The sequence below is a fragment of the Anabas testudineus genome, chromosome 2, assembly GCF_900324465.2.
Source record: "Anabas testudineus chromosome 2, fAnaTes1.2, whole genome shotgun sequence".
Lineage (NCBI taxonomy): Eukaryota > Metazoa > Chordata > Actinopteri > Anabantiformes > Anabantidae > Anabas > Anabas testudineus.
In genome coordinates this window covers 11,705,938-11,720,029 of record NC_046611.1, presented here as the reverse complement: position 1 = coordinate 11,720,029, position 14,092 = coordinate 11,705,938, and the positions used below count along the sequence as shown (strand labels likewise).

The window sequence follows — 14,092 nt, the reverse complement described above, 5'->3', positions numbered from 1 at the left end:
GGTCATTCACTCACCCAGCATTCGCATGTCAGCTGAGTCTGAGTCAGTCGCTGCTGCACTATTATTGTCATCAGGAGAGGAGCGAAACAACATCATTTTGTGAATGGACTGCAAAGTTAAGCAAGTCACTGTTTCTAGTCACTTGTTTTACGGTGTAAAAATGTACTAGTTATTGCAGCAACACTGCTGGAGCAAGTTACTGTAGATATGACAACTGATCTTTCAGAGGGAGAAAAGCCTCTTTTTTGGTCTACCTTTCCAGGGAAATGTGATCCCTTCCCCTTCTCCCCCGGGAACATTCTGTTGTACTAAGAGCTGTTTAACTTTGATGCCAACTCTCTAATCCAGGATGGGGAGTGCTATCCCCAGGTGAAAATACCATGAGCGATGGAACAGTGTCCTGGCAGCTGGAGGGACTGTCCTGTAACCAAAAGGTCACATGTCAAATCACTGCAAGAGAGGTTTGTCCATCCACAACAAAACTGTCCACAGGGAAGAGACCAAACCTCCAATCTGAAGAGAAGTTGCTTGTTTTAGGGTGAGAAAATATACACTGGCAAAATATATAATTTGTGACAATGTATTAGAAGAAAGTGTCATGTACTACAAGCTTTGGGTTGTGTGAGGCTTTGGGCACCATGTGGTGTCACTGCTAAAGGTTATCTGGGAGATCATGGCGGGTGATGGAAGGCTCAGCATCCATGTGTGGACTGTCACACAGCAAGCTGTGAACAGAGTCATAAATACACTGTTTAGCATTACGAGTGGAAGGAAACATACAGATTTGACAGATGGTGCAGTAAAAAAGATGCCACAATTAAATTGCCTTGGATGTATCTGAAAATAAGTTGATTTTAGAGAGCTATCACTTTTGGGGAAAAAAAAACAGATGCCAACATTTATAACTTGTTTTCTAAATGTTCAGATATCTTTTCTGCCTACAAAACATTTGTTTGGCTGTGAGTAGTGTAAGATACCACTACATGCAGTATTTCTGGTTTCCTCTGGGTACTCTCAGGCGTCAAAGACAGGTTAGGTGTATTTGTAAAATCCCTGTAGCTGTGAATGCGAATATGGATGGTTGTCGGTCTCTATGTGTCAGTCTTGTGATAAATTGTCCAGGGGGTACCCTGCATCTACCCTAGTGACAGCTGGAACTGGCTTAACGCTCGCCTGCACACGTGAACATACAGTAGCTAATGGATAGATTAACAGAGTTATTTACAATTCTGTAGATCTTTCATAAACTGATCTGCAACCCCACCTTGGGAAAATACACTGTGAGAATAGGAAACATCTTGAAGGGATCATCATACAATACTGCATTGTTGACTGGAAAAGGTGCCAGGCTTGATTCAAGAGATTAGTACTGAAGTCGTCAACACTCTGAAGCCTCGAACTAAAATATTTTTGAAATTAAATGGACTGTATAAATATTTTTAAAAAGACTAAATGCAAACAGTATAAAGTTTGTTTTATTTTGTGGGTTTGAATTTAACATAGTCTGGGCATGTAAAAGTGCATTATACATCCTGTTTAGATAAGCAAAAGCAATCACCAGAGGGTTGTACCCTACAGTAAGTGCTTCTGTAGATGCGGATTCAGTTAAAGTACGCCATATAAGCTTGGCAGGCTCCAGTTCCTGTCATCCTTATTTGATCATTCATTACAATCCTGAATTACAGAACAGCAAACTCTACTGTGTCTGTCTCCCAAAAAGGATCTCTGCCGGACAGAGTGCAGAAATCATATGGCCAAAGACAAACCCAAAGCCTCAGAAAAATAACTGTGTTGCAGCGCTGCGGGAATGTCAGGTTCTACTGAGTGTAAGACAGGCTGTGATGAAACACGGCAGTGGCTGTAGGCTGTCCCCTTTGACTATGCGATTGTAAATCCATGTCCAATGTCCAAATGTCCATCAAAATGATTCCACAAAAAGTTGATCCCTGCCTGCGGTCAGCCTCTAAATACAGGCCAGTTCACAAACGTGGGCTTTCACCTAACTCAACTAAAAAGTGAAAATATAGCAATATGATTTGAGCAATATGAATCAACAGATTGCTGCGGGACTTGGCATAAACATACTATCATCTATGTACAGTATACAGTTAAATAACTGTACCAAACATCAGGTCTGCCCTCACAATCCAAAGGGAGTTAAAGAAGGTTTTAAAATAAAAATCCAAGAAACCTGCTGGCAAGAAAATGCACATAAATAATAATTTAAAAAAAACACATATACATACTCTTACTAATTTCACATTTCCATAGTGTCTAGTCACAGACTAAATGGTAAATAACAACCACTGGAATGAAAATAATAAGGGCGGCACGTGATGTGATGAATGAAAGGGGATGACAAGAAAAGAAATGAATGGCTGTTCATTCACAGATGTGCTCTCTGTATATCCAATCTGTGAATGGGGAAAAGCAGGGATCATGGTCTGACATCACGAGTGGCTAAGTCAACGTGTTTATCAATAAACCTTTTAACTGCACGCATGTGAGATCCTTTAGGACGGGGATTTTTACAGTAAAAAAAAACAAAAACAAAAACATATAAACCATCATCATATTCAGCTCATTGTTTATTGTATTAGTCTATCCAGATCTCAATGCATGAAGCTGTGTGGTGTGTTGCTGTAGTAGGTGGGTGGCAGTTTGAGCCCCACAGTAAGGCAAGAATGAGGAGAGACAAGGGGGAGGGGGAGGGGGAGCCACAGAGCGAGGTGTTTGAGCCAGAGCAGGATGGGGGAGGGAGCTGTCAGACTATTTGCTGTCTGTTTGCGGTAATACCATCACATAATGGCTGTGTGTGAGAGAGTGTGTGTGTGTCTTAATTCATAGATCTAACATTAACGACCTACATTTATTCACTGGAACAGTGCCTGCAAACCGAGGCTGTGAAATAAATTGGCATATATGGCTGATTTTGGCAATCAAAATATCAAATATCAGATGTTTACATGGCTGAGTGTGAATACGGCGTGGTTCAAAGGAATGGCAACGTGGGTCTATCAGTTAGTCCACGACGTAAGACCACACCTAAGAAGACTGAATCTCCACAACTTAAAAAATGTTGTTTTTTTTTTATGTCCGCCACACGATGTAATTCCCCCCCCATCACTCCTCCTGTAGAACCATCACTATGTCTGTTTTTATTTATCTAATGCCTGGTTATTGATTAAATACGTCCAAAATTGCATTGCATTTAGTAATAATTAATATTGTTACCATGCTAAACTGTGACGGTGCACCATATCAGCATCATTATTTGAGCATAACAGCATGTTGACCTAAGTTCTGCTAAGTACTATTGTATTGTAACATTGTTTAATGACACTTTATGCAGTGACTGAAAGAATTAATTAGGAAAAGGCACAAGTCACCCTCCCTATTATTCTGCATCACATGCATCACAGTGTATGTGATCCCTACAGTGTCTACGAATCTGTGAAGTCATTAAGACTCCACACCAGTATCACCAAGTCAAATTCCTCTGTGTTAGTTGTACTTGGCAAATTAACTGAGTCACATTCTTCCTTTGATGCCAGTATCAGGACTGTGTGACTGGATCCCAGTTGTCTGCTCCGTTCTCCAGCTTTGAGCCCCATAGGCAGATAATGCCAGGATGAATCTGAGTGTTACAGAGACAAATCACAGCTCCTTCACTGGTTGCCAGGACAACACTATGTTGTACTACACAGTGACACTTGTTATAGGGAATGGAACGTGACGATGAAGAAAAGGATGTGACAGACAGGCGGAAATTCATCTGAATGGTTCAGATTATGTAGCAAAGCGTAGGACAGTGAGGTGCCTTGAAATGTGACTGGAAAAGTACAGCAGGGGCCTGTGTCTAAGTGTCTGTTTTAAAACACTCAAATCTATAATGGTAACAGCAGAGGAGTGTAACTACAAATCAGCTTTTCTTGTAAACGGCCAATCTGTAATTGTGGAGCCGCTCCTTTTTGCTGGAAGCCTGGGGGAGCCATTGAAGAGACTCATTATAAATGAGATCAACTGTGAGGCACGAAAAGAGGAAATCGAAGCTTTTGGTTCAACACAAATCTGTCCACGTCACTTTAGATGGAGAGAGGGGGGCCTGCTCATTACAACGCTTTCACGCAGGCTCATGAGAGCTGAACTCGCACAATTTCTCAAGCAATTGCGATTGTTTATACAAACAGACTTTGTTAAATTGACACTGATTTAGGGCAGTCAAATGGTTCATTTTACATAATCCTAGAGAGTTAACACCCTCTGCGGAGAAGCTGGAGACAGAACTAGGGTCATCTGTGACCACAGCAGCTCTTAGTGGAAGAAGCTCTCCGATATTCAGCTGCACCTGAATTCTCCAACACCTTCATTTAATCTCTTGCCTGCTCACTCACTTTATCCCTCGCGGACAGACGTCACATTTAGTTTACACTGAATGCTCCATGCTACGTCTCAACACCCCCTCTGCCTCATTCAGGTGCCTAATTTTGTCTTGGCCTGTGTATCTTCCCCCCACATTATGTGCTCTTTTTTCCTTCACTTTCTCTGCATTCGCTTCTCTTTTGCCTGTTCTCTCTGCCTTCGTGCATATGTCTTTCACAGATACAAGCTGGTCACTGTATGCTTTCAAACACAGAGACTGCAGGCGAACCAGGATAAGAGCTTATCTTGTTTGCACAGCAGTGGATCTACAAGAATTGGTTTTACAGAGTATGGTTTCCATTGCAGAGTCACACCGTGGAACTCGGGCTGCTTCAGGCAAATCATCAGTCATGTCCAGCTTGCTCTGAGACTACACAGCCTTATTGACTAGTTACCTGTTATTATTCTAAGTGCAGTTGAATCAGCAGCATCACCACTGCAAAAACAGCATCCTTCAAAAAAAGACACCTTAAATAGTATATACTGTCATGCCTCCATTACACACTAAGTGCAGTACACCCAATATCCCCCCTTTCCTTAATGAGTCATTTTAATTCTTAGCCTAATTTAGTTTACAGTACATGAAATGTAATATATTAAACTTACAGTACAATAAGTGTGACATCAAGTATTCTTTTGTTTTTCTTAAGATGTCAGATGTGACAGATAATTTGAAATTTCTTCATAAGGCATTCTCAAAGGCAGAGAAAAAAACATATCGCAGTGAGCATCTCTGAAGCCACTAAACAACTTTAATCTATTTATAGTTTGACATTTTCATTTTCCTTATTTGCCATTTGCAAGTGAGAGCTTTTACCATGTACTGGGCTTATGGATTTCTTAATACAAAAAGGACCCTGTAAGTGTGCTCTTCAGTATGGAAAGAAGACACTGTGATTATTCTATTTGAATCACTGAGTGGAGAGGCAGATAGAGCAGGGCCTGCTCAGTAAATATGTGCTGTGCTCTGTGAATAGTTTATTTTTACTCTGTGATTTTTGAAGCCATAATTGACAAGGAGATTTAAATGTTTAATCTCTAACTTGAGCATTTTATTAGGACTGAGTGCATTTATTAACAAATGAAAGGCTGCAGGCTAAGAATCACTGTACTGTGGTTGTTCAATCTAAGATCTCAAACAGGTGGTCTTTACAATTAATGGGTTGTGCTTCATTATCATTAAATCACCTGTTTTAGATGCAGATCCTGTTTTCACATTAATTACAATGTGAAGCATTGGCACAAAAAATATACCACCTAGAAATCCTTTACAAAACCACCAACATCTGGACTTAACCCTGAATTCATACTTACCAATATTCAAGCTACAATATGACTTTGTCAAGGGCTAAACGAAAAGAATACTGATTTAGCTATTGCTACGAATCAGTAATGAGGAAAAGCATTTTCAGGAAAGGTGATTATGTCTCACCACTACAGCAGACAAGTTTGTAGTGACTGGGTACAAGTGAAATTTTATATATTACTCGTGTTTGCCATGGTAATTAATAAGAGTTTCCTATAGACAAGAAAAGAGGGAGAAGCAAAGAAGTGTGACATGCAGCAAATGTCCCCTGCAAATTTCCTCCATGTTAAACACACCTCATATACTGTAGTACACCCACAAACAAACTGTATGATGCATTAGTACTACTGCTGTATCCACTTTTCTCACACAGTCAGTTTGTCTGAGGCCCAGTTCAGAGAAGCACTACTTAAATAAACTTAAGGGAACACCTAAATTTGTTCATCGGATCCTGATTAATACATTATTCAAGTAGTGGGGGGGAAGGACATGGATCAGGGATTTATTCAGTGGTGGTACTTGGTGGCAACCAATGCACGATTGTACTATCGTACACAGGGCCCTCATGCCATCCCTCATGGAGTCATGCACACCACCTGTTCCTCCACTCACAAAGGAGCAGATACCGGCCCTGCTGCTGAGTTGTTGCCTTTCTACAACCCTGTCCAATTCTGCTGGTTTAACGGCTGCTTTCCTGTTATCTTGGTGCCAGCAAACCCTTCTTTCAACTGCATGTATAAATGTGCCATCTTGGAGTACATGGACTACCTATGCAATCTCATTGATCTGCAGGTAATGCCACTCGCTACTGTCTTCGTCATTATTAAAAGCATAACACAAATCCTGGTGAGAATCGGTCAGGAAGAATTTGTAGCATGTTCTTTCCCATTTCGGGGCCGTCTTGCCTTTGCCTCATTATTACATCTGTTGTCATTTTCATTTGCACCCAAGAAGAAAACTGACTGACGATCGTAATCACGTACACTTTTCAGCTCAGTGGTTCCAAGATGGCAGCAGCCTCACTTATCAAAAACAGATGAAAACAGAAATCTTCAGAACCTGCACTTAAATCTTAAAAACCTATTAGTGGAAAGTACTGTATGTGTCACATACACTACATTTTTAGTGTTGTGTACTATATAGTAAATAGGGATTGATTCTGGACACATTCTTTGTATTTATACTGCAGAAAAATCAATGAAAGGTGGAAATTATGTGAAACAGTGGAGAGTGGCAAAACAGCACAAAAGTTTAATATGTGAATATTTAGCATATACAGTACTGAGTTCAAAAGTTTGCTCTTGCAGCACGTGCAGTAAACAGCTCAGCATCTAAATGTCAAGCAGTTTATAATACACTTCTGTCACTTTAATGACACGTACTTCTCCTTTATAGGTCATAGAGATAAGTCCAAAAGACCAAGTGGTTCAGCAAAGGCACCAATCATACAGCATTAAGAATGTGCCAGAGGTTGTGCTGATGAGCGCAGTCTTCTTCACGGACTGCAAAGGACAGTTTATGTATACCCTGGGTCATGGGATTAAAAAAGAAGATTGCCTCACAGAAACCCCAACGGCCCGCCATGAGAGTAGCAATCAGCTCAGCACAATGACATTTCCCCTGGAATTCCAATACAGGAGAAAGTAGAGATAGAGCCTGAGAGCTATGTGTGTCAGATCGGGGAAAGAGGAAAGAAGAAGTTCCATCTTAAATTAAATTACTTCTTAAATGGCTGTAACTTAAAATCATTTATTTTTAATATTGGTTGTATCAAAAAGTGAAGTCTCTCATATGTGCACCTTGTTCATTAATTCTATTAGGATGTCGGCCTCACATCTTGATCACTGAATGTTACTGAAAGAATTATGACAGCTATACATACTAGAATTGTCTGATATACAATCATGTACAGTGGCTACAGGAAGTATTCAGATCTATTCCAATTTGCGATTTCCAATATCACCTCGTGCTGTACATCTAAATATAAATGGAGGAAATGGCGTCAGTAGACGCTAAAACCAAGACAAGAATGTGAAAATGGTTTCTAAATTGCTGGTTAATTTATTAACAATATAAAAACTAAAGCTCAGCATTTTCCTGAATCTGAATTAGCCACGTTTGCAAGCATACAAACAATGTGTTTGGTTCCTAAATGTACATATAAAATCAAGAATAAAAGAAAATAGAACAAAGACAAAAAAAACATACTAAAACCTGACTTTATCATCAGAATTTAATAAATGGAGAATAAAAAAATAAAAAAAGCACAAACAATTTACATTGATGTTGATTAAGCAGGGGATGAGGTAAATGAAGTAAGCCAATGACAGTGGAGGACGCAATTAAAAGTTCAGCTATTTAGGAGGGAAACTGCTAGAAACAAGCTGTTACTGTGTCTGCTGCGGGTTGAGATCTTTACTGTTTGCAGTGGACAAGAGAAGAGAGTCCAGGGTGGGAAGACCTCGCCTGTACAGCATTTGGCCTCAGAGGACAGTAGCTGGTCAACAGGGGGAAGTTTGCAGCCAATGATCTTTTCGGCTGAGAGAATCTGAATTTCCTGTTTGGTTGCTAAACTGTACCAGACAGTGATGGATGATATAAGGATGGACTTAGATATAACTAATATTCAGAACTGAATCATGACTGACTGTGGCAGGTTGAGTTTCTTCAGCTGCCTCAGGAAGAACATCCTCCTCTGAGTCTTCTTTTTTATAAACTATAAGTTAATGTTCCCTTTAAGATCCTTAGAGACGGTGGTGGGACTTAAATGTCTGCACAACTGTGACTGTGGTGCTGCTGATAGTGAGGGGAGGAAGGAGGGAGTGATGAGCGAGGGGTCTTTCCTAAGACTAATATCAGCTCTACTGTACTGAGGGTGTTTAGTTCCTGCAAACTTATGTTGCTTAATGGAGGGGCTGGAGAAGATGAAGTCATTCGTGCACAAACAGTAGAGGGAAGGTGGTCCTGTGCTAATGGTCAGAGGGGATGAGATGTGCTCTCCCTGCCTCATGCACTGCCTCTCATCTATTAGGAAGGTCTCATCATGACCCACAGACGGAGGCTGTTAGAGTGGTGTGGATGATGCATGTTTGATTTAGTTTCACTTACGATGTGCCTAGAAATTGAGTGAGTGGATTGGATCTAGTTTAAAAATGCACATGCCTGCGTACTTTTGAAGAGTACCCAGTTGCCTCAATAATTGTGAAATGAAAGGAAAATGAAACCAACAGGACACTTTCTAGAGTTAGCTGTCCTGCCAAACCAGACAGACTGGACGGACCTTGGCCAGGGATATGATCAAAAATCAAACAGTCGAACAGAGCTTTGTCACTGTATGGGGATTTGTAAAACAGTTTTGTTATTAGATTACATTACTATAAACTAAGGAAACATAAAACTGTGTCAAAGGATGAGCTAAAATGTGATTAACTGTACAATATGTGCTTATCATAAAAAGAAGATTATAAGAGCAGCCTGCCTTGTTGAAATGGGTAAATGACCTTCCCTGGAGAAGATCTGAGTCAGGTGAAAGGAAAACACTGAGGTAATTAGAGGCACAGGATACAGAATAATAATGAGGCCTGGTCCCCTGCTGCAGGGTCCGACAGTCAGGAGCCCTCCAGTTCTTTTCATCCAAGTCTCTTGCGAGCCAGCAAGTGGAGGGAGGGCATTCGGCAGTCATTGATTTTCCTTCTCCAATGCACCGTTTTTGAAGATCAATGCAACATGAAGGTATTTGTGTCCTCATTAATGCTGTTTGCTCAGTGAATCAATGCAAACTAAAGCCCAAGTTTGGCTGGACTGATGGTACAGGCCCAGAGAGGCATTAGACTTGGTAGGTCAACTTAAAAATACGTACTAATGAGAGATATAAAAAGATTCCATTATGTGTAAATATCCTCCATTCAAAACTTTACTTACAACCCTAAGGTTCCTTTCCGGTAACATGTCTTACAGCCTTCAATAAATAAATCAATTCTCCTTTGGTTAATTACTTCAACAAACATCCCCAGCAGGTTTCTATATAATGGTTTGTTGTTGTTGTGATAATACTTTCCTTAATGGTACGCACTGATGAATGCGGCATTAAGATTTTTAAACAAACCTCCACAGAAAATTTGAACGTTTGAAAAACGTTCTGCTGAGTATACATTAATATTTAGGAAATCAAAAATCTTGTTTGCAAGAGAGTTTTTCACAAACCAAAAATAGAAAAGAATCCTGATCTACTCTGTAACCAGCAACTACAACTGCCAGGTGCATGTATGAAATACTAGAACATTTCTCTATGAAATATAGTTCAAAAAGAAACTTGATTCTTGAGTAAATATGAAAATCAAATATAAAAAAGTCATGCTGCAGCACCAATGAGAGGGCTGGGATCTCATCTCGAGCACCGAACAGCACAAGAAAACTGTGGCATTTATGATCCTGACAGAGCTTCTTATTTGTTCACTGTGGTGCTTTTCCAGGAAAGTCAAAGTTCAGTAAAGACAATATCCACTAAGGCTGTGGGTTACATTTTGACAGACTCACAGGGCACAGCGTAAAGCACACCACTCAACTCAAAACACAAGCTGACATCTCCACTCCACCTATCCCCTAAAGCATTTTTCTGTAACTTTATCTCACTCTTCCAACCTTTGACACCACACATCTATGTTTCCAAGGACACTATCATTTGTAATGCTTCTGTAAACCGTCCACGACCCAGTCTGTGTCACCTGCCTCTGGGTTTTCTATACCTGCCCAAGCATGAATTACATCATTACAGATCCAGAGTTCCTATCACACTAAGTGCATCCCTCTGACAGCGTCTTATTTCATTATCTATGAGAAAAGCCATCCATTGTAAGCAGAGATAAACTATAACCCTTTCTTCAGATCAGGAGCCTTGTTCGTTTCTGCTGTAACTCTTAAACTAGCAGGCTACATTTTGTAAACACTAGTCCTACTTCATGGATCCTTGCTGGGACATTACCTGACAACACTTGTGGTCTTAGACTCAAAGTTGAAATTTTCGAGAATAGTCAGGTCTATTTCGTCATGATCAGGGCGGGAAAATAATTTTGTTGGATATCAAAACTCTGATTATGTGTACAGTACCAAAAAATATTTAGGGTGTAGTTATCCTATATTTAGTTACAATCTATTCTGTGAGAATGTCCATTACATTACAAAAGCAAGTCTTAGACTAACACTATAGACCATTTTAAAATGTGTGTGAAACCAGCCTCAGGCAGCGTGAATTTGGTGTTTTACTTAGTGACACTGATTGAACTAAAAAAATGTATGTTTACGTTATTTGAAACTGATTAAACATAGTAAAATATTCTGTTTTAGTTAACCTGTGTGCTCAGCTTAATTAACGTGTTAAAAATGATCTTCTGAAAATAGCTCAGACCTGGTCTCAGCTAATGAAGTGGTTCCCAACTAACCAAAAACTAAAAAAACAAAAAGCACAACAGCACCAGGCAAGGAAACATTGCTCATTGCTACATAGGTCTTATTAGAGCAATAATCCATATTTCTGTCAATCCTCTTCATGGTCTAAATCGTCTTAATACATTTGTCCTAACTGGAGGTCACAACATGAACCAACAATATTGATTTGACCGAGCTTAACTTTCTCCTTGTTACTCATTAAAACAATATCAGCTGTCATGCCAAGTCATGACCTGCATGCAGTATAGTATACATGTAGATTATCTAAGCTATGGAAACGCTATACTGACAAGTGTCAGGTCTGCTACGGTGTGTTAAAATGCTTACATTAGAAAATGTGAATGAGCTGAAAAAATGCTGAGTGACATCTCTGGACAGTGTACTCTACAGCAAACGATGCTATTTTTTGTACTGGAGATGATGAGAACAGAAGCAGAGAAACCACACGCTTCACTGTCTTCACATTAGTCTTAAGGGAAGTGAGCTACATCTTTCACAGGGTGCCCTATCCAGCGCAGGCTAATGAACATCTTTCCCAGCCACCCATCGCCTGCATCACTTCAAAACTGGACTTCACAGCAAAGGAAACCTTCACAGCTGCCCCCTCCCCCCTTCAGGGCTCTAAATGGGTGCACTCAGTGATTTGCTGCTGCAATATGCTCCAGATAGCGCCAACTCTGAACTAAAAATTACTGTGTACCTGTGTTGTAAAAGTAATGCACCACACTGCACATGGTTCTGTCTTGTGTGGCACACAACAAAACAACATACTAACATGTTGCACAACCATATTTACTATTTCACCAATACACCGAGACTAATAGATGAAGAGAGAGCTTGATGTCTGAACCTGTAGCACTCACCATCTTTGCGGTGATAGGTGATCTCCACCTTGCGCTCCTCTGAGCCCAGCAGCGCCTGGGCCACCTGGGCCACCGCATGCCGGCTGGTGAACTGGCCGTGCAGGAAGTCACAAGTGCACGGCTTCTGCATGACGTCCGGCCGGGAAAAGCCCGTCATCTCGCAGAATCCATCGTTACAGTAGATGATAGCGCAGTTCTGCACGCGGGCATTGGCTATGATGAATTTCTTGTCTGTGAAGTTATAGAGGTGGAGATTGAGAGAAAGAGAATGTTTGTTTATTCATCTGCAGATGATCATACAAACAAAACAAAATTAACTGCAGCGAATTACGCGATAATGAAGACATGGATTTATCAATGAGTGCATTCAAACAGAGTAACAGGAATATGGAAACATGACAACTGGTAGGAGTGTGTAATGGTTTTACATTAGATTATTCTCCATTGCATCCCTATTACAGGTGCTTTATTCCTTGGAAGTGTGACGGAAAAAATATAACTGCAGACTGAATTGTGTAAAATGTGTTCAGTAAATAATGAAAGAATGATTATTGTGATCATGAAAGCATGATTACTGCACTTCTATTGCCCTCCTCTGACATTTTATTAAAAAGAACAGAATGTGATGAAATGTGCTTTTCCCACATTTACAGCAGTCAAACAGATTTATTGCATGATGGTTCACGCAGTATCGCTCCTGCATGATGTGCATCAACACAGCACTGCAAATAATGTCTAAAAAAAAAGAATTAAGTTGTTTAGTCCTTGTTTCTCATATGCAACTGTAATTCCCACTGCAGTAGGAGAGTACAAGAAGTACTCCTGCGCTACAGAACTACAATAACAAAGCAGCTGATTAAGTTATAATCAGCATCATCGATGTCTGGGTTATCAAGAGGACTGAAAAGTAGAATGAGTGCAGAGGAGCTTGTCTGCATCACAGCCCTTGATGTTATAAAAGAAGGCCTATTTAGCGACTGAACAAATCTTCTCAGAATGCAGCAGGATTTACACAAAAGGAAAAGCAGCAGCACACAACGCACCCACACCGCACAGGGCACCAGGGGACGGTGGTACTCACTTTGTCCTTCGAATTTCCGAATTATTACTCCTAGAAATGTGTTTTGTGGCGCAACATGACCCCTCCGGACAGGCATGGTTCCCCTCCAAAAATGATAAAGATAAAAAAAAATCTTTGGCCGTCCAAGTGAGGACGAGCCGGTCCCCTAAAACGCCTCCGTCAAGTTCTCGCGGCTGACAACCGAAGCCAGATGGGCTCCCCGTTTCCTTTGTCACCAGTCAGTCATCCTCGTAAGAAAATCTCCCCCTCTGCTTTTTTCTCCCGTGCCCCCCCCCCCGGGTGTCTGCCTTATTTCAACTCCGACGCCTCCCGCGTTGAGCGCATCGCAGAAGCTTCCCTGCGCTCCTGGCCGATGTGAAGCTGCAGAGGAAGGAGTCGGGAAACCGCAGCTCAACCAACATCTCACCGACGCTCCTCGAAAGCTCTGTGCGCGTTTTGTGTCGGCGTGTGTGTGTGTGTGTGTGTGTGTGTGTGCGGGGGGAGGAGGAGGAGGAGGAGAGGGAGAGGGAGGGGGTCTACTGTTGTGAAGGGAAGACTGATGGTGTGTGAGGCCAATGGCTGAGAGGCTGACAGCCCGGAGACAACACGGACACCGCGAAGAGAAAAACCCACATGACGGACGGAGAGTACCGGCAGGTAACGGATTACTGTAACGCGTTACTCCTACGTCAGCTTGTTTTGTTTCATGACCACAGCTATCACACTACAGGATAAACAGTTTGTAATTATCAACAATTTTAATGTTACAACCCGCCACCATCCATCCATCCATCCATCCATTCATCCATCCATCCATCCATTCTGGACCTTAGTCTTTACCATGAGGGTAAAATTAAAGCAGCTTAATGAGTGCTAACTTTGGCTAGCTAGGGTTAGCTCAACTCCACCCGCTTAAACACGTGAATAAAAAAGTGAACTCCGAGTGGAATTACTCACGTTACTTTCATTTTACAGCAGCAACAGCAACACATCACT

At 41.1% G+C, this 14,092-nt stretch overlaps 1 protein-coding gene across 4 annotated transcripts in view; it reads right to left on the bottom strand.

Annotated features, from left to right (window-relative positions):
* The window catches only part of kcnh7 (potassium channel, voltage gated eag related subfamily H, member 7), a 90,172-nt gene that overhangs the window by 40,517 nt on the left and 35,563 nt on the right, over positions 1 to 14,092 (bottom strand). For 3 of the 4 annotated variants that reach the window (XM_026364352.1, XM_026364353.1, XM_026364354.1), the window contains exons 1-2: positions 13,118 to 13,507; positions 12,037 to 12,267 (exon numbers count right to left, since the gene is read on the bottom strand). In XM_026364352.1, coding sequence (XP_026220137.1) covers positions 12,037 to 12,267; positions 13,118 to 13,193 — 307 coding nt within the window. In that variant the 5' untranslated portion in view covers positions 13,194 to 13,507. Of the gene's footprint in view, positions 1 to 12,036; positions 12,268 to 13,117; positions 13,508 to 14,092 lie in introns of those variants that run through there. The other variant, XM_026364355.1, reaches the window with a different exon arrangement.